This window comes from Scardinius erythrophthalmus, assembly GCF_964197995.2.
Source record: "Scardinius erythrophthalmus genome assembly, chromosome: 23".
NCBI classification, from domain to species: domain Eukaryota; kingdom Metazoa; phylum Chordata; class Actinopteri; order Cypriniformes; family Leuciscidae; genus Scardinius; species Scardinius erythrophthalmus.
The window spans coordinates 27,842,681-27,862,747 of NC_138243.1; the positions used below are offsets into that span (position 1 = coordinate 27,842,681).

At 37.9% G+C, this 20,067-nt stretch overlaps 2 protein-coding genes across 4 annotated transcripts in view; both read left to right on the top strand.

Moving 5' to 3' along the window:
• Nucleotides 1-161: 161 nt before the first annotated feature.
• cdk2ap1 (cyclin dependent kinase 2 associated protein 1) lies at nt 162-3,397 on the top strand. 2 transcript variants are annotated; one of them, XM_081354936.1, is made up of 4 exons: nt 162-436; nt 1,087-1,178; nt 2,521-2,647; nt 2,742-3,397. In XM_081354936.1, exons 1-4 carry the CDS (start codon nt 382-384, stop codon nt 2,807-2,809), a joined length of 342 nt encoding a protein of 113 aa, XP_081211062.1. In that variant the 5' UTR covers nt 162-381; the 3' UTR covers nt 2,810-3,397. The 2 variants fall into 2 exon arrangements, with proteins under 2 accessions (XP_081211062.1, XP_081211063.1); XM_081354937.1 differs by having other exon boundaries at nt 306-379.
• Nucleotides 3,398-4,998: 1,601 nt separating this feature from the next.
• The window catches only part of mphosph9 (M-phase phosphoprotein 9), a 28,574-nt gene continuing 13,505 nt past the window's right edge, over nt 4,999-20,067 (top strand). Inside the window, exons 1-11 of one of the 2 annotated variants that reach the window (XM_081354319.1) lie at nt 4,999-5,145; nt 6,595-6,869; nt 6,982-7,129; nt 8,769-8,858; nt 10,829-11,313; nt 12,799-12,931; nt 13,344-13,416; nt 13,617-13,702; nt 14,480-14,590; nt 15,573-15,970; nt 18,006-18,155. In XM_081354319.1, coding sequence (XP_081210445.1) covers nt 6,631-6,869; nt 6,982-7,129; nt 8,769-8,858; nt 10,829-11,313; nt 12,799-12,931; nt 13,344-13,416; nt 13,617-13,702; nt 14,480-14,590; nt 15,573-15,970; nt 18,006-18,155 — 1,913 coding nt within the window. In that variant the 5' untranslated portion in view covers nt 4,999-5,145; nt 6,595-6,630. The remainder of the gene's footprint in view (nt 5,146-6,594; nt 6,870-6,981; nt 7,130-8,768; nt 8,859-10,828; nt 11,314-12,798; nt 12,932-13,343; nt 13,417-13,616; nt 13,703-14,479; nt 14,591-15,572; nt 15,971-18,005; nt 18,156-20,067) is intronic. The other variant, XM_081354320.1, reaches the window with a different exon arrangement.

The following is a 20,067-nucleotide window of genomic DNA, read 5'->3' on the forward strand; positions in this document are numbered from 1 at the left end:
GTACAAGTACTTTCCGTTTTTTTCCCCCCAAAAGAAAAGCATTTTTTCGTAAAACACGAAATTAAACCATTTTCCTTCTAGTAAAACACATTAAAAACAATGTAAACCGTCGTGATAACGAGCAGTATTTCTTTATTAATGATTTTGTAACTTCTCCAGTTGCCACGGTGTTGATGGACAACATTGGTACATTTTTTGTATTAATGATGTGTTAATTGTCTTGAGTTCTTTGTGATGATGATGGACAGCAGTGTGGGTGTCATGAGGAGTGACGCGGCCATATTTGCCGGTGCTCCGCTGTAAACAAAAAGTGTCTGTGAGACGGACGCTCCGCTGATTTTAGGGACAATTTTATTTCTCTCATTTATTATCTCTTCAGGTATGTCTTACAAACCCAATCCCCATCAACACCTTCCGGGAACTTCTGGGAACCAAGGTATGCCGAAAAAGCGGGGAAAACTCCTCGTCTTGAGTGTATTTGATCGAATGTAAGAATTGGCGTGAGAAAGAATACCTGGGGAAAAGCCGTGTGTAGTTTTTGTCCAGTCTGATCGCTACAGGGTCAGATCCTTCACATCCGCCATTATTACTAGTGAAAAAAACGCTTTCCTCGCCTTCGATAGCGCTAAATATCGGCTTGAGGAACATTTTCGGGTTCTTCCCGAAGGGTCCGCGTCGCGCCGTGGCCGGATGGGTTTGTGTGGAGGCCGCTAGATTGTGATAAAAATGAATCCTTTTAGCGGCTAAGATCAAGCCCGTGCCGTTTCCTCCATGATTGTCTCTTGGGCTGTTGATTGATCGGATTCAGACGTGCAGTTTTTTATTGCTCTTTGGGGACACCTAGTGGCCGACGGTGGTATCGCATGGAATGAGCGAGCGTGACGGAGACCGGGGCTAGTTGTCACAAGGGTTGCATCTCAGTGGGATCGAGACAAAAGGCCAATTACGCAAATGCACAAAGACTTTTTGTGCATCTACACTATCTATCAGTCAGTCTGTCTAGAAATAATATAGTATGCATTTCTGTAAATCGTAATTTGTTGTTTCATACAGTCAATGATGTGTATTGTTGTTCACTCTTAACAGGAAACATTCCTTCTCCGTCTTCAATGGCAACAATACAGTCCTACAAGCCAATTATAAATGACTTTGGACCACCTTCATTGGGATTCCCACAGGTAGGCTTCATAGCTATTATTACAATTAAAGTCACCATGAAATCAAAATGTGTTATTTTTTTTTTTTTTTTATGGAATATTGCAGTAATTATAAATAATTTATCAGTTTTTGATCAAAAGAACTTCGCCTCCCTCCTGCAATAACATCTCGGCTGCGTCCGTGATCGCATACTTCCCTACTATATAGTAGGCGAAACATACAAAAGAAGTATGATCGAATTCACAGTACTCATAAAAGTGTACCCGGATGACCTACTTCTTCCGGTTAGATTCTGAAGTGTGCATATGATGGACACTTTAGTATCCCATGAGGCCACAGGAGAGGATTAATGATGGAGTGACCCTGGTAGGTCACATGATAATGACATGGCGAATCAATGTAGTACGTCCAGATTACATTCATAATACACACTTATAGAACATACCTTTTTAGTTACTTAGATTGTTAAGTAATTACTCATTCATTATAAGTACCTACTCGAGAGAGTATGAGATTTCGGACGCAGCCCTCTTCTCTTCTCTGATGACAAGGGCGGGGACACCTGTCACTCACATGAGATCGACCAATAGCAAACCACAACCATTCAATAAATTCTTTCTTGTTTAAAATACTCAGATATACATCACAATAGGGAACAAAAGACCATCAGTTTCATGCCGACTTTAACTTAAACCATAAAAAACAGTTTCGTTACTTCGAATAATATAAAATAGAAATATATTAAAAACTATTATTAATGACAAAAAATTACCAAAACAATTTTTTGTTGTATAAAAAATATAAAAGTAAAAACTCATAATATTAATCATAAAAGTACTCATTTTGATACTCATTCTGTCATAATGAGTATATTTTTTTCACCCAAAAATTATAATTATCCCATAATTTACTCGCCCTCAAGCCATCCCAGGTGTATATGACTTTCTTTTTTCAGCCAAATGTCACAATCAGAGTTATATTAAAAAATATCCTGACTCTTCCAAGATTTATAATGGGAGTGAATGGTAACTGAGATTTTGAAGCCCAAAAAAGTGCATCCATCCATCAGAAAAGTAATCTGTACGACTCCAGGGGTTAATAAAGCCTTCTGAAGCGAAGCCATGCGTTTTTGAATGAAAATTATCCATAATTATTCAGAAGGCCTTTATTACTTTTATGATTACTTTTACGGATTACTTTTATGATGGATGGATGTGCTTTTTTGGGCTGCAAAATCTCAGTTACCATTTACTCCCATTATAAATCTTGGAGAGATTAAGACAATAATTAATTTTTTTTTGGATGAACTAACCATTTTTTAGCCCTCTTACATTGTTTTTCCCCCTTTTATATCATGTTTAGGGTCCAAATGGAAACCAAGTACCTCAGAGTAAATACGCCGAACTCCTCGCCATCATCGAAGAACTTGGGAAAGAAATAAGGCCAACATATGCAGGGAGCAAAAGCGCCATGGAGCGACTTAAAAGAGGTACAAAATCTATAAATCTGCTTCTAAATAAGAGTGTTATCAAACGCACTGACAGGTTAAACTGACTCAGCAACTCAAATGTCTTTATTTAAAGGCATCATTCACGCCAGAGGGCTTGTTCGTGAGTGTCTGGCAGAGACAGAAAGAAACGCGAGATCCTAGCGCCTCCTTCCTCGTTCTCTCCATACGGCTGAAAGAACTGTGTCTTCTACACCGTCACACGGGAGTCATGCATGCCTTTCCTTTGAGGGGGATAAAACAATCAACAAGCGGAGCATTTATGTTACGAGTTGCGCTTCTCATCTGTGGTTTGGAGGGAAAAAGGCACGCCGCAGAGAATATATCATCCGATTTATAAGTGCAAGAGATCTGGAGGAACTGTTGCCATTTGAGTTGTTTTTATATATTTCATTTTCTTTGACCACATAGTATCAAATTAGCATTAAAATGCATGCAACCGGATTAACGGTCCCACATTAGAATCTGCATGGCTTTTACAGGTTAGACTAGGTATGTGCTTTTAGGAATAGCTCTCAGGATAATAAGGTATTTTCTCCCCGGACACTCTCATGGATAGCCGAGTTTTCTTTTAAATCGGGGAGATACTCAAAAGTATTGTAGTGATGCCATTACTTTCGTCTTTATTTGTATTTATTACCTTGTGTAATACAATGTATTTTCATGTAAAGACAAAAAAAGGTCACTCTTTGGAATTTTGTATATCTGTCAATAAATATGACATTCATTGTGTATGAAATGCTTTTGTTTACTGTTTTGCAAGAGACTTGTATTGTACAATTTTACAAAAAGTTAACATGATAATACCAGATTTGATTGTTGCCACAATAAAACTGGTAAACTGGTTTGATGATCCACCTAAACGAGAAATTAAAATATTAAAAACTTACATTTTTGATGAAGAAACCATATGTATTCATTATGAATCAGTGCGCACCATAGTCATTTTCCAAGGCTATATTGTGTAATTTTGCATGTTTTACTAATCAAAATAATGCCGTCATTGATGAAGTATTTTATTTGATTTATTATTAGTTTGAATAGCCATAAAAGCTAGATGTGTTTGAGGCCTCGTGGCCTATGTGGCTGTGATTACTAAAGGTCAAGAGTATCTGTGTTTGTGTTACGCTTAGTCGGGGATTTTCCAGTAAACAACAGACGGCTGTGAAAGAATAAAACCACTATTATGAGGTGAAATAATTATGTAACGTGGAGGCTTTTCGTCCCTGGGAGGGAGTTTACTGTCCTTGGAAAGTGCTATATATTGCCTTTGATAAAGGGCTGGCCATCAATTGGCAGGTTTCCACAATTAGAGAAGAAAAGAGAGAGAGAAGTAAAACTTAATGGTGGGAAACAGGAATTAAGTCACTTGGTTATTGTGAAATAACAAGAATAGTGCCCTGGCCAGAGACTAGTTCAGATGTCCTCCGCCGACTCTTGAGCTTAATTTGCAAGAAAGAAAAGACCATTTCCACAACATAATATAGCTAATAAACACAAATTAACATGAATTTTGTAAATGTATAATTGCGTTGTAAATTTATTGTACAATCTAGAGCTTTTCATTACTTATTTTGGTGATTCTTCAGTCGCTTTTCACCTAAAGAGGGGGAAAAAAATTTGCATTAAGAAAATAAAGTATTTTAGATCCATTATGACTTTTTTAATTTGTGAAAATATTTTCATGACATTAAGCATGTTTTTTACCCACTCAATTATCAGTATTTTAATGAATCCTGGTATTATTTCTGAGTGTTTTTGAGTTCAAAAGTGATTTTTATTTGTATATTAGGGCAGAATAATTTTTTTAGGTGAAATAAATTACTTAATTAGGTTACACATTAATTTAATTTAAGGTGACATTGTAATACTCAAATAAGCGCTGAGTAATATTAATTAACAACATGTTTGGTTTAGGGTTAGTTACTTGTAATTATGCATAATTTACTGATATTACTACAGTAAGTACATGTAGTAACGTGCAACTACGTTACCTTAAAATAAAGTTTTACCCTTAATTATTATAAAAAATAACGTCACAATGCAACAAAAAAAATAAATCTGGTCCCAAAACGGGGGCAAAATATAATCCTTAATTTATTTATTTTGAATACTTACGGAAACAGAACATCGGCGTTTCCTGACAGGTGAAATGCAGCCATGTAGTGCGGGCTTACTCAAAAGACCAATCAGAACCTCTGTTGTGGTCTCAAAATGCGCAGAATCCTGCAAAGGAGCCAATCACAGAGACTGAAGGGACGTTGACTATTCGTGCTGGCCAATCAAGGCACGCCTTTCGAACTCATTCGGCCAATGGCGTTTCGCGGCGCAGTGTGTCGTCGTTGCTTGCTTAGCTTAGAACGTTAGAAGGTTGAGCGAGGAGCAGTCAGTGACAGATGAAGAGAAAGAGAGAGAGCGCGCGCGCGCGGCACATGAGGAAATGTCAAAATGGGAGAACAAGTGATGATAAAAAGTAATAAGTAAGTGCCTTGGGAGTTATTATGATGGTAACGTTAACTGTGTCAGCGCTTGTGTTTGGTGGCTCGCGGGATGCAGCTGCAGAGGTGATGCGCGCGCGTGCTGTGTGTGTGTGTGTGTGTGTGTGTGTGGGGAACAGGAAGCGCCATAGCGAGAGCTAGCTGTGTTTTGCTGGCATGTCCACATCTGTGAACCCGCTTCACATCTTTTAGAATCGATATGCAATAAAACACCACCAGCTGGGTTTGTAAGTTGACAGATTAGCTTTGTATCGTTTCTCGATCTGATGACATCATGTGTGTGTGTGGTTCTGGCTTTATGCTTTCATATAACTTGCTGGTGGTCTCCATCCAAGTTATTAACAATGAATGACATTTGTTGTGTGAATATGTCAGACTGCATATAAACCGCGTATTTACCAGATGTGGCCATGATTTCCTGACAGCTGGCTTCTTGTTTATGCCTTAACCCTGAAAAATAATATAATGAATTATACGGTATTTTCTAAGTTCATGATAGTCGTGGCACATCGTTGTGGTGGAGCTTAAACTCTTGGTTCTGTAGATTTTTTTCTGTTGCTTATATTTAAGAATTTTGCATATTGAATTAGGATGAATATGATTAGTAAACAAACAAATCCCTTGAGAAAATTAAGTGTGCTTAATCCTATTGAATAATGTGCAGTTGTATTGTACTTCATGTGTATATATATGTATTTTTTTTAAAACTGTGCTTACAGATAATATAATATTAATAAAATAAAAGGCCATCTGAAGAGAGTGACTGTTTCTTAAGTACACTTTTAAAAAATGGTAAAATTAAATATTTTACATTAAAGCACATTTTAAGAAGTATATTTTAAATGTACTAAATTGCAGCTTCTTCATCTCGAATGTGTAATTAAGAATATATTTAAATACATGACATACACATTTCAATCAATAGAAATTACATGCTTTTAGTAAATGTCAGTAGAGACAGTAGAGTTAATTATGATATTACATATAAAGATGTAATGAAGCCCTACTTTAGTATGTCAAAAGTAAAACAATTTAACATGCAATTAAGTGTCCAAAACATTACATTCTGTCCACACTTATTCTTTTAAAGTATATTGCGTGTGTAATATGTACTTTATTTTTTGAAAATAATGCTTTTTAATTGCATATTACATACATATTTTAGGTCCTGTAACAGGCCACAATTTTGAATCAGTGGCAGATACATTTTTATATTTTGAATACTTTTATATGAGCTGATAAAAAAATGCATAGGTAAATAATTCTGAAAGTAAAAATAGGCTTTATTTTTTTGGGTGGATATGCTAATTAGTTAAAGATATGGGCTGGTAATTGAAAGTTTGCAGGTTTGAGCCCTAGTTGTGTCTTCTAGATGTATTTACTCTTACGGAATATATGATATTTTCCAATTTTGTTTTGTTTTATACACAGCGCTCGCATACAGTCACTGCACACGGCTGTTTAAGCATGTCCACAGATGACAGCATCTCTGAGGACGTGTCCAGCTCTGTGGCTTTGAGCCACGATCAAATCAGTGCCAATGGTGGGAAAGAGAGCGAGGTGTCCATCGTCTCCTCTGAGGACACCGTATCGGGTCTCCCTGAAGAAGAGCACTCTGCGTCCCACCCCGAGGGCTTCCTTCAGGCCACAGAAGGGGCGAACCGACCCTCCACCACACCAGCATGCAGCATTTCCAACAAAATAAGGTCTGTTTTTTTCATGTGATGTTTACTGTTTTTAGTTTTCACAAAGATGCTGTCATTGATAAGCTGTTTTAAATCCCTCTGGGTGTCTTTCTCCTCATATCACATGCTTTAGGAATCTGTGTCTTCGTACTGAGGAGGAGTTCAGCTCAGGGAGAAGTTTACCCTTCATCAACCCAAGCTCTCTGGAGACCCTCCGAGCCCTGGTCCAGGAGATCCAGAGCAGTGGGGAGACCGACCCTGAGATTTGGAAGAACTGTGAGGTGCGCAGATGTCCACACTGTCTATTCATTCCCACATGTGGCGTTATGAAGCAGCCGTCACGGGCCATCGTCTGGGGTCTCCCCTAGGAGTCGATCCGACAACAGCAGCCACGCTCAGAGCAGGGGAGAACATCCCACAATGCAGCTGATCCCTGACATCCCAAATGAGATCATTTAGAAGTATCTTGAGCCATTTAAAATTGGCGTGAAATGAAAAATCACCCTGTTTATTTTCTAAATGCATATTACAGATCTTAAAGGGATACTCCACTTTTTTTGGAAATAGGCTCATTTTACAAGGCGCTGCGTCATATCATTACGCCTGCTGCACTCGTACGGCAGCAAAGTTTCTTGATTATTACGCAGGAATGAGAGTATAGTTCCTAGCCATATCAGCCTAGAAAATCGCAACTTTACATTTTCCGTCGGTCTTAGTGCACGATGTAACTACAGAAGAGTCAAGTTTTAAATAGGAAAAATATCGAAACTCTTTGGTCATTTTTTTTGAGAGAGATGCTAATGGTCCTGTCCGATTCAATGATGTATGCTAAGCTATGCTAAAAGTGGTACCGCCAGACCCGGAGATCGGCTGAATGGATTCGAAAACGGTAAAACTCAACTCTGGAGGAGTTGTAAAATGAGCCTATTTCCAAAAAAAGTGGAGTATCCCTTTAAAAGTCCCCCTGTAGTCTATAATTTTATCCATTAAAACTCATCTTTGATCAACAAAATGACATATTTAAACGTTTTTTCCTTCTTCATGCCTTAAAATAGCTTGAATGTATCTTTGCCTCATTTATACGTGGTTCTATGAATATGCGAATGAGCCCCGCCTCCACTCACTCACTCAGCTCAAAGATCCACTCGTTGACGATCACACGTTGATCTGATTGGTTACAAGGTAGTTTGTGACATCAGAAACACCAGCGATTTCAAAGCGTGTTTTTGAGACTGTCTTTGGTTCACTGCAGTTTTAAGGAGAAAATACTCAGAAATGGTGTCGACTTATGCATTTGCACATGGTTTGTCTTAAAGCACATTAAAAACACCACATAGACATATAAACAACATTAAAAACTTGATTTTTTTTAATAGTTATGCACCGAAAGTGAAGATTTAATTTAGCCGAAAACTGAAACCAAAAACTAATTTAACTAATCAGTTAATTAATCAACTTTATTTAATAATCAACCCTCATTGTAAATAAACATTTACATTGCACTTAAGGCAGTTTTTATGTAATATATAACTATAATGAATGTGCAATGTAGGGCACATACATTTATCAAAATGCTCCTCTCTAAAACAATTGTTTTTTTTCTAGCTGACTAACGGTTATTTTTTGACAATCTATAACACTCGGATTTATGTCACAATACAGCAGAAAATATATTTAGCTACTTCTGTTTCATCGCCTCTTTAAAAATGTTATATGCTGAGATCACGGCAATCACATTTCTGTTTTTTGTGTGTGATATTGACAGTAGAAATTTCACAATGAAACCTCTCCTTGCTCATCTAACTAAAACACACCAGTTTGTCTGTCGTATCACTTCCTTCATTTGCAGCCACAGGTTCTGTGTTTATGCTTTTATTAAAAAGCAGACAACATAGTGACAGTGTTTTCTTACTCAAACAGGGCCGGTGGCTTCATCTCTTTCAGTTGGTGGAAAAGCAATATCAAGAACAAATCCTTGCTCAGCAAGAGCAGTACCAGTGCCAAATACAGGTATGTTTCTCAAAGGATCTGATTGGACTGTTAACAAATTATGTGTGTTCATTCAAGTGTTGTGCTTTGTATCTGATGCCGACAAGGTGCTTCAGTGTGTTTAATCTGGTTGTGCTAGTCTAATGCCGGGGACACACTTAGGGCGCTTTCACACTTGGTTCGATTGCCTCTTCCGAACCCCAGTTCGATTGCATTCAAATCATCCAAACAAACCGAAATCTGATGTCATTCAAACCCGGGTGCGCACCAAGAGCCCTATCTTGCACCCAGCGCAATTGACTTTGTACACCGACGCATGTATCATTCCTATTTCGCACCCGATGCACAGCGGACTTTTCCCTCCACAGACGCACGTCGGTAAATTAGGGAATGAACTTGTGCTCCCGGGGGCGGTTCAGCGTAAAGAGGAGGCGTGTTCCGGCGCAAACGTTCCCTGGTGCTATTTTGCAGTTCCAGAAAACAAATCCGCCACAGACCAGGAAAAACCCTAGTCTAAAGTCAGCGGCGCGATTACAAGGAAAAATATAATAATAATTACAAGGAAAAATATTCCACATGAGGGAAATCATTGTGGTGTCCATGAAGATGTATAAAAATAGGCATAAATCTAGCTTACACATTTACCCAAATTATTATACGCCTGTTTAACCGAAACAAATTTTTGGGTAACTAACCAATTTGGGTGGGTTTCTCCCATCCCCATACAATGTCACTTCTCTGTCTTTTACGGCCCTGATGAGAACTTCGGTCTCCTCGGCTGTGAACCGCTCCTGGCAAATCCGCCGTTATAATAGCATCCGCCATGGAACAAGCGCGCCTGCTCTTAAAGGGAATGTGAGATGATGCTCTGATTGGTTTATTTCACGTTACGCCCAAACCACACCTATGAATAATGAAGCTACTTAAGACCAACCCATTTTAGATTTGCGTCGGGCGCAAGAGTCATTTATCCTGCCGGTATAATAGCAACAGTGCCCGAGATCCACCCACGAAGTTACTTGTGTTTTGCGTTTGATACTTGCGTTTCAGATCGTTAAAATAGGGCCCCAAAGGTGCTAGTGTGAAAGCGCCCTTAATGACTGTAAGGCAGATTATGAATGTAATTTGATATTTACGATTGATCATGCTGGTGTTTAAAATCTGCTGCAGTTGATGGAAACAGTGTGTTAAGCTGCGTTCACTACAAGCGACTTTGTCGCTGCATGTCGCCAGTGGCTGGCGGTGAGGTCGCTAATGGGCGTTCCCACTACTGTTGCCTTGTAATGTTTGTGAGTGACATTCACGGATGTTACTCCATGTTGTAGACAACAAATACATTTTCTTGTCGCTACAAACAAACATTTTGGAAGGAAAAGTCTAAATGTAAATGGAATCAGTACATAAAATGCATAAAATTATTTAAGATGAACAAGAAACAGCAAGTGCTCTTCGCCATTGTGGCTATTTAACTGCAGCAAAAGCGCCAGTCTATCTGGGTTCACAAAGTCATTCAGGGCTTGGAGTCATCACGGCGAGTACCACCGTATGTACACTGAGACATATCATTAATTATAGGACAGTTTCTGACTGCTAAAATGAGCTTCTCATTCTTCTTACCTCGGTCGGACTCGGCACTGAAGAGTGACGGATCACGTGACTCCACTGACTTCACTCCTATTGGTTGTCGCTTCCGAAAGTCGCTCTTCATTTGCATAAAGTTGAACAGATCTCAACTTTGTCTCGTCGTTGGACACGGTCACTGTCGCTGGAAATCGCCCGCTCTCCATTGAAATGAATGGTATCGTGTCGCTTGTAGTATGAACGCAGCTTGAGTGTGTTCAGTTTAGTCTTAGAATGTTGTTTAAGTGTGTCCCCGGCATAAGGCTTGAAACATATGCCACGCATTTCTGCGAATGAACATGTTTTAGTCACACAAACTTGATGTTAAAGGGATAGTTCACCCAAAAATGAAAATTCTGTCATCGAGACAGTTCTTGCATGGTTTCTTCCAGCTCATACAGGATGAGATCAAGGCCTTAGTGCAGTTACAGAACCGCCTAGTCAGCACACAGACTCACTCTCTGGAGCCCGGGAAGATCCACAGGCCTCTAGAGGACCCGGCGGCTGAGAACACCTTCACGTTGTTGGCTCCAGGACCTCTGTCACATCCCCAGCTCACCGTTCACCCTCAGGAGAGCTCGGAGGAGGGGATGGTTACCGTGCTGAGCAGCGGATATGGGACTCTCTCCGCCTGGGAGCATGGGTTAGAAACAGGGCGGCCCAGTTCCACTGAGGGACGGTATGAGGCTCTGTGGTCCCCGAACCAGCAGGATGGCAGTCTTACACCGTCCCCTGTTCCTGACACGAGCCCACAGACCCAGAACCAGCTGAGCAAAACCATCACAGCCAACGACAAACTCCAGGCGCCTGCGACGACCGCACCCGATACCATGACTGATAAACGGAGAGTAATAAGGTAAAGTTGCAGATGGTTAAGGATGATTGGAGTCATCAAAAGTATGGGAAATATATTCGTCTAACACTAATTTAAAAGATTTTAGCATGAGCCTTTAGATCAGAGTTGTTAGATCAACATGAGAAATTCATAAATTTAGTCAAATGTGATTAACTTTTGACTATGATCTATTTTCTAAAACCGAAATTAAAGATTTCATTTAGCCGAAAACTGAAACCAAAAATAAATTGAATTAATCAGTTGATCAACTTTATTTAATAATCAACCCTCATTGTATATAAACATTTACATTGCACATAAGGCAGTTTTTATATCATCTTTTTTAATTATAAAATTACCTTTTAAGTTCAGTTTGTTTTTGAAATATAAACATTTAAATGGTGGCTGTAATAACTTGTTTTCATGACTGATTTATTTAAACACATTGTATAATGACGACAACAGGTTAAGCCCAAACGCACGAGTCGTTTTTTTAACACGCATTTTTCTTAAATGTGTATATTATATTATATTTGTGTGTATTAAAGTGTGTATATTTAGGATCTGTATTTAGTTGTGTTGTACAGCACGTTGGTCAGTCTTGTGGCTGTTTTAAATTAATTAAACTTGAAACCTGAGTCAGAGAAAGTTGCGTTCAGTGAGTGTTTAAATCTGCTCCAGTCATTTGAAAAAGTCTGTAAGTGTGTTCAGTTCAGTGTTAGAATGTTTCAGCTAGTCGTTAAGTGTGTCCCCGGCATTAATAACTATGTAATACAGTGCATATAGTTATCAAAATGCTTCTCTAAAATTATATTTTAAATAAATGTTTAAATAAATTCAGTCAAATGTGTTTTAACTTTTGACTTTAATGTTCAAATACATAATAAATAGAGCCTTTTGTTGTAGTCAGTGTTGTTATCATTAACTACAACTAAACTATTAAAAACAATTTTATTAACTGAAATAATTTAAAATATAACTTCATCAAGTAATGATGAAAAACTAAACAAAAACAAAAAATAGAAATGCTGCCTTGACAACTAACTGAAACTAACTAACTATATATATATATATATATATATATATATATATATATATATATATATATATATATATATATATATATATATATATATATATATATAACTAAAAAATTACAAAAGCATAACAAAATGGCTAAAAAGTAAGATCAAATTAAAAGGAAAATTGTAAAAATAAAAGTAAAAGCTAATTAAAATAACTATCTATCTATCTGTCTATCTGTCTATCTATCTGTCTATCTATCTATCTATCTATCTATCTATCTATCTATCTATCTATCTATCTATCTATCTATCTATCTATCTATCTATCTATCTATCTATCTATCTATCTATCTATTGATATATATATATATCTCAAAGTATATAAATAATACTAAAATAACACTGGCTTTAATGAACTCTGTTAAATTGTTTTTATAACATTAATAGATACAGTTGTTTTGTGTTGATATGTGTTGTGTAGTCAACCTCTGACCTCCTGGGCCCAACGGCAGAAACACAGACCCAGAAAGAGCCGAACGTCGCATGTGGAGGAGCGAACAAGGAGCACAGCAGGAGCAGGATCTCCTAAGGAGCACACAGATCATCTACCTGATGTAAGCACACATTAATATTAAATGATTATTTATTTTTTTGTTGTTTATTTAAATAACCATGAGCAGCGGGGATGCATGAGAAATCTGTGGGCATATTGGTGTTGGTGATTAGGAAGTACATTTTTTTTACTCATTTAAGCAGCAAACTCTTTTTTGAATGTCCATACATTGTTTCTTCTGTATATAATATTTGATGTCAGATTTCACTTTCTTAATTTAAAGGCAGGAAAGATTTTTAATTGGCCAAAATGTAATTTTTTTTATTGTATAAATGGTGCATCATTTGCTGTTTGAGATAAGACGAAGCATCAATGTTTTCCTTATTACTTTTAATGTTCATAGAGGCCTCTGTGTGCATTTAGAAATTGCTTTCTGAGTTAGTAAACATCTTTTTTTCTGGCTTTACCCCTAGCGTGGATGCAGTGCTGGCTCCATGAACCCATTGCCTCTAAGGAGAAGTGACAGTCTGGTGTCTGAAGCCTCAGGTAACACGTTTCACTGAGAATCAAGCTCTACTGTCTGTCTAACAGCACACTGGAGGGATGTGATTGTGATGCGAGGATTTGGTGGAGGTTGTTATGCGTAATGTTACAGGGTTTTGAATTAGTGCTTAAGAGTCATTTCTGATTATTGTGAAATTGCTGTGCACATATTCTATTTCTGTTTAATTTTAATTTTTTTTTAGGCCTGTCTTACTGGAAGCTGGAAGAGAGTGAGTTATACCGCCCTCTACCTGACAACTTTGAAAGTGCTCCCTTTGTCCTAATGCAGGTAAATTGTTATTAAATGTAATTAATTAATTAATTAATACGTAAATAATCGTTTTGGAATCAGATTGTGAGGTGCCTAAAGATTCCCACCCCTGATATACAATTTGGTGCAGATGCTGATATTTATATGGCCAAAAAGATGAAATTCAAATAGCTTGTAAAATAAATCAATGAGATCTTTATAACAGTATAGCAGATTACATGCATAAAATGGATCAGTTGGCACTTTATATCTCTCCCAATAATGTCTTAGTAAGATGATATTTAAATGCTTATTTTTATGATCAATGTATAAACTATAGTTTTTTACTATGGGGGGAGGGGTGGGGGTGGGCAAAACATATGCAATACATTGATGATTGAGAGATGTTCCTAAAAATCCTGATGGATCATATTTGATGCTCACATTTTAACATGATATTTATATAAAAAAGATTAATGGACAATCAAGTAAACGTAAGCTCACTTAAGTGTTCATCTTGAAATATTACTAAGAGTAACAATTTAAAAGTTATTCATGTTTACTTTATAGAAATTATACTAGGCTTTTAGTTGCTAAAAAAGTATAAACTATCAATTTGACGACAGAAGGCATGTGGAAGATTATTTACAGCAGGTTTTTAAGCAAAGTTTTGATAATGTTGATAATTTAGAGGCCTTAAAATTTGCATATGAAATATGATACAGTAGGCTTGAACAGGATAAGTCTGTCCTGCTGAACACAGTGAGCTTTGCTCCACAGACTCTTTAAATGCAGTTGTTATTCTGTTGTACACAGACACCAGAAGAGAACCGTCTGTCTCTGCGGGAGATCTACCAAAACAAGAGAGCAGAAACCAAAGGCCACGAGTGGGACTCCTTAATCAACTCGTCCACCTCGTCTCCTCAGGTCAGAGCACAGCCAATTAAGACAAGAATTAATTAAAGGGATGGTTCGGAGTAATTTCAACCTAGGGTCCTTTGCACCATGACCTCGAGCCAAACACCCCCCAGAAGCCTTTTTCCCTTGGTCGAACATTATTAAAGTTAGAGCTTATTTAGAGATATCAGCCGAATGGTTTAGTGCAGGCGCTAATGGATCCAAGGATGTATCTGGTAAATTACCCCACTAATAATGCCCAGAATGGAACCAAACTTCTACAGTAGTACAAATAGGTTCTGTACTCATAAAATAAGGCATTGGAAAGTCTGTAAGTACATCAGGAGTTTATTTAAATAACACTTGCCTGATGGTTCATGCTACCGCTAACCCGGACGTCGACGTCACTTCCGTGGTTTGGGAAAAGCCTGTAAAAGTCCTGGACGAAAGCGATGCATAAGGATGTAGTGTAACGACCCCCACTTCCAGGAATGCACTAATATTTTGTTGGTAGTACCAGTTCGCAACAATTTTTAGGAAAAAATTATAAAAAATTCACCAGCAAACACTTGTGAGTTTTGCAAAGGACTTTTATGGGCTTTTCCCAAATCACGGAAGTGACCTCGACGTCCGGGTTGGCGGTAGCATAAGCCATCAGACAAGTGTTATTTAAATAAACTACTGATGTACTTACAGATTTTCCAATGCCTCGTTTTATGAGTACAGAACCTATTTGTACTCCTGTAGAAGTTTGGTACCAGTCTGGGCATTATTAGTGGGGTAATTTACCAGATACATCCTTGGATCCATTAGCGCCTGCACTAAACTATTCGGCTGATATCTCTAAATAAGCTCTAACTTTAATAATGTTCAACCAAGGGAAAAAAAAGCTTCTGGGGGGTGTTTGGCTCAAGGTCATGGTGCAAAGGACCCTGGTTGAAATTACTCAGAACCATCACTTTAAGGAACAAAATGTCTAGTGTCATCGCTCACCTGTTGCTCCCTCTCCCAGGTGTTGACTCTGGACTCCACGTTGCATGTGAAGCACTCAGATCGCACGTCAGGCTTCACGTCGCCGTCCCACTTCAGCAGTCCGTCTGCGCAGGTCAGGGCCTGTCCCAGCAGCAGCGACGCGCCCGTCAGCCCCGACTCCATGGCCCTGCGCAGCGACACTGACTGCATCTCTAACGCCAGCAGTCTGTCTGCACAGCAGGCGTCTCCCTCGCCGTCTGCGCTGAGAGCAAACCAGGCCAATAGTGAAGATGAGGGCAGCCACACTGCCACGGTCACCGTACAGCCCAGAGGACCGTCTGCTCAAGAGATGTACAAGCTAAACAGAAGCGGCCCAGGGGCAGGCAATGGGAAACTGGAGCGGAAGACCTCGCTGGAGGACCCGGTTGTCCTCTCGCTGTAAGAGTCCTGAAAATCCCCCTAAATTCAACATGGAATGCCATTTACAATGCATTAATATCATTGAATTATTTTGAATAGCTTGCTCACATTAAATGCATAACGATCAGTAGAGCTGGGTATCGAGTTTGATACTTTTTAGGCATTGACCCGAATTGCTTTGATGCCTCACCAAATTTTGATACCCAAGGGGTTAATCTCGTCAACGTCGGTGAGGCAAATAAGCATGCAGCATGATTGGCTGTGGCAAGACATCAAGGAAAAACACTAGTTTACGCCCAGAGGCGTGTCTCACACGTGAGGCTGTAGTGTGTAAGCGTCCCAACCCCCATAGATAAAAAGATGTGGAAAAGATCAAAAGTGCAGCTACATTTCACCAGACTCGATGCCAACAGCAACAGATAATTGCTGCCAAGACCGGCAACACGACAAATCTGATGAAGCACTTGACAGTGCACTGAATAAACTTAGGAGAAAGTTACTCCGTCTTTGACTGCAAGAAGAACTGGAGCGCGTCTCAAATGAACCGAAACTCAGCGAATAGGATACTTGCCTCACAGACATGAGAAATAGGCATATAGAAAGCTAGAAGCTTAAAGCTTGAAAACAAATACTCTCTGATTATGTAATCCAAATCCATTTCTCTCTTTAGGCGCGCGTGTTCACTATACTGTGGAGATGACGAGTCAGCATCGTCAACTTCATCTTTGCAGCCAACACTGACTCAGAAAACACTAGTTTATTAATAAACAATTAAAATGTCTCTGACACATTCATAATCAATAGGTTACTTTTACCAGTGCTTTGCAGCATGCTTTATAGTTTTGCTTGAGCGCGAGGCATATATATCTTTGAATCTTTGAGTCTGTAATAAAATAAAACCAAAAACTATTTTATTAAATTGGAATCGAAAAAAGTATCGTTCAGGAACCGTTTTTGAAGTCAGTCCTAACCATCAAACACTATTATACATTATTATTTTCCCTTACCATATGGCCTTGGTTGCATCAGCAGAAATATATGAATGTTTGGAATAAGTTATTGGGTTCCTATAAATAAATAAAAATCTTTAAAATAACATGCACTATTCATGCATATAATTGCATTTAGAAGGCATTTACCAGTTGCTTTTATTCATACTTACAAAAATGTTTTAGTATCGTCTTAGTGTATTACCAACAGTAACCTTGGAAACGGTGGTCCCAGCTCTTTTCAGGTCATTGACCAGCTCCTCCCGTGTAGTTCTGGGCTGATTTCTCACCTTTCTTAGGATCATTGAGACCCCACAAGGTGAGATCTTGCATGGAGCCCCAGTCCGAGGGAGATTGACAGTCATGTTTAGCTTCTTCCATTTTCTAATGATTGCTCCAACAGTGGACCTTTTTTCACCAAGCTGCTTGGCAATTTCCCCGTAGCCCTTTCCAGCCTTGTGGAGGTGTACAATTTTGTCTCTAGTGTCTTTGGACAGCTCTTTGGTCTTGGCCATGTTAGTAGTTGGATTCTTACTGATTGTATGGGGTGGACAGGTGTCTTTATGCAGCGGAGTGGAGGTGGACATTTTAAAGGCAGACTAACAGGTCTTTGAGGGTCAGAATTCTAGCTGATAGACAGGTGTTCAAATACTTATTTGCAGCAGTATCATACAAATAAATAGTTAAAAAATCATATATTGTGATTTCTGGATTTTATTTTATAGATTATGTCTCTCACAGTGGACATGCACCTACGATGACAATTTCAGACCCCTCCATGATTTCCAAGTGGGAGAACTTGCAAAATAGCAGGGTGTTCAAATACTTATTTTCCTCACTGTATGTATATATATATATATATATATGTATACATATCATGTATAAAACAGATTAGAGCAGGAAACCTCTGCGCATTAATTATTTGGGTCAACTCCAAACTTTTTTAATGGTAGTGTAGCTTAAGATGTTTAAGGATAATCTTTATTGAACCTATCCCATGCTATTTGGTGTATCCACCATCTGATGTGCCACACTAACTCCTCTGGTTGGTCTAATCTTGCTAGGTTGAGACAGAAGCTGAGGGAGAAACATTCCCGCCACATAGCCGATCTCAGAGCGTACTATGAAGCAGAGATCGGTGCCCTGAAGGAAAAGCTGGATCTGGTGAACTTGCCTCATGACATGGAGAAAAGCAACCAGATCCTACTTGAGAGGTAAGAAACAAGACACTGCAATTTTGTAGGATTGCATACTACATTTCAGATTGGCATCCACCAATATTAGCTTTTTTTTTTGCTATCAATATCTGTCTGAAATTGTCAGCTGCTAATATTAGTTCAAACAGTAGGTTTCAAAAGATCTGTTTTTATAGTACATTTTAATGTTTTGATGCCCCATTTCTTTACAAACATGTAAAACATACACAACTGGTCAAAAGTTTTAGATCGGTAAGATTTTATGTTTTTAAAAGAAGTCTCTTCTGCTCACCAAGGCTGCATTTATTTGATAAAAAACAATAAAAAAAACAGTAATATTGTGAAATATTATGACAATTTAAAATGACTCTTTTCTATTTTAATGTATTTTAAAATGTAATTTATTCCTGTGATCAAAGCTGGATTTTCAACATCATTACTCCAGTCTTCAGTGTCACATGATCCTCCAGAAATCACTTTAATATGCCTATTTTATGCTCAAAAAACATTCATTATTATTTCCAATGTTGAAAACAGTTGTGTAAATTTTTTTTTCCAAATTCTTTGATGAATAGAAAGTTCAAAAGAACAGCATTTATTTAAAATAGAATATTTTGTAACATTATAAATGTCTTTACTGTAACTTTTTATCATCAGTTTAACTCATCCTTGATGAATAAAAGTATTGATTTATTTTATTTCTTTCCCCCCAAAATAAAATTAAAATTCTTACTGACCCCAAACCTTTGAACGGTAGTGTTTAATGTTACAAAAGCTTTCCATTTCAGATAAATGCTGTTCTTTTGAACTTTCTATTCATCATAGCATCATGAAATAAAAATGTAAAAAACTGTTTTCAACATTGATAATCATAAATGTTTCTTGAGCTTCAAATCATCATATTAGAACAGTGGTTCTCAAACTTTTTTGGTCAAGCCCCCCTTTAAACCTTTAAAAAAATCTGACGCCCCCCCTCCCAAAAAAATGTAATAATAAATAAATATATATAAATATATATATATATATATATATATATATATATATATAAATATATATATATATATATAAAAGCAGAAAGTTTTTTTACAATGAAAAACGTGCAATGATAAACTTACAAGTGTCTTTGATTTAGGAAATTATTGAAGGCCTGCTTTCTGTATTTCTCCTTTACTAAAATTACAAAATAAAATAAAAACGTGAAATGAAAAACAGGAATAGTTTTAATTTGTCATGTCATTGAATCAACAGTAAGAGAGAATAATAAACCAGAACTTTAACTTTTAATTTATAATTAAAAGTTAATATATAGCAACTTTGGAGAGTGCCTCACGAGCTCAGCTTCTGGTTGGTCTTCTCACCAGAGCGCGCACAGCAGTGGAGTGCCGCGTTCACAATAGCAGCTCGTGATTCGGTCCGCTGAAGAGGTTTTTTTCTTTGGCGAGCAACTTCTATGTTGGGCTTGTTCCAACAGTCTGAAGAAGAACGATTCATTGCCGTTCGTTGCCGCTTTATAAAAGAAGAGCGCTATCACTACCGCTTTCACGCACTTGAATGCCGTAGTAACGTAACGGCTGTATTATTATTTATTTATTTTTTGCTGATCTCCCGTGCCCCCCCTGCAGTAACCTTGCGCCCCCCCTGGGGGGCGCACCCCACACTTTGAGAACCACAAGGATCATGTGACACTGAAGACTGGAGTAATGATGCTGAAAATTCAGCTTTGATCACAGGAATAAATTACACTTTACTATATATTCACATAGAAAACAGCTGGTTTAAATTGTAATAATATTTCACAGTATCACAGCTTTGTTTGTATTTTTAATCAAATAAATGCAGCCTTGGTGAGCAGAAGATACTTCTTTTAAAAACATTAAAAATCTTACCGATCTAAAACGTTTGACCGGTAGTGTACATGAACAAATTCCAT

Coding starts and splice junctions, on each gene's coding strand:
- cdk2ap1 (XM_081354936.1), top strand. CDS start 382: ATGTCTTACAAACCCAATCCCCATCAACACCTTCCGGGAACTTCTGGG. Junction 1,179..2,520: donor CTTCATTGGGATTCCCACAG/GTAGGCTTCATA, acceptor TATCATGTTTAG/GGTCCAAATGGAAACCAAGT. Junction 2,648..2,741: donor CATGGAGCGACTTAAAAGAG/GTACAAAATCTA, acceptor CTTTATTTAAAG/GCATCATTCACGCCAGAGGG.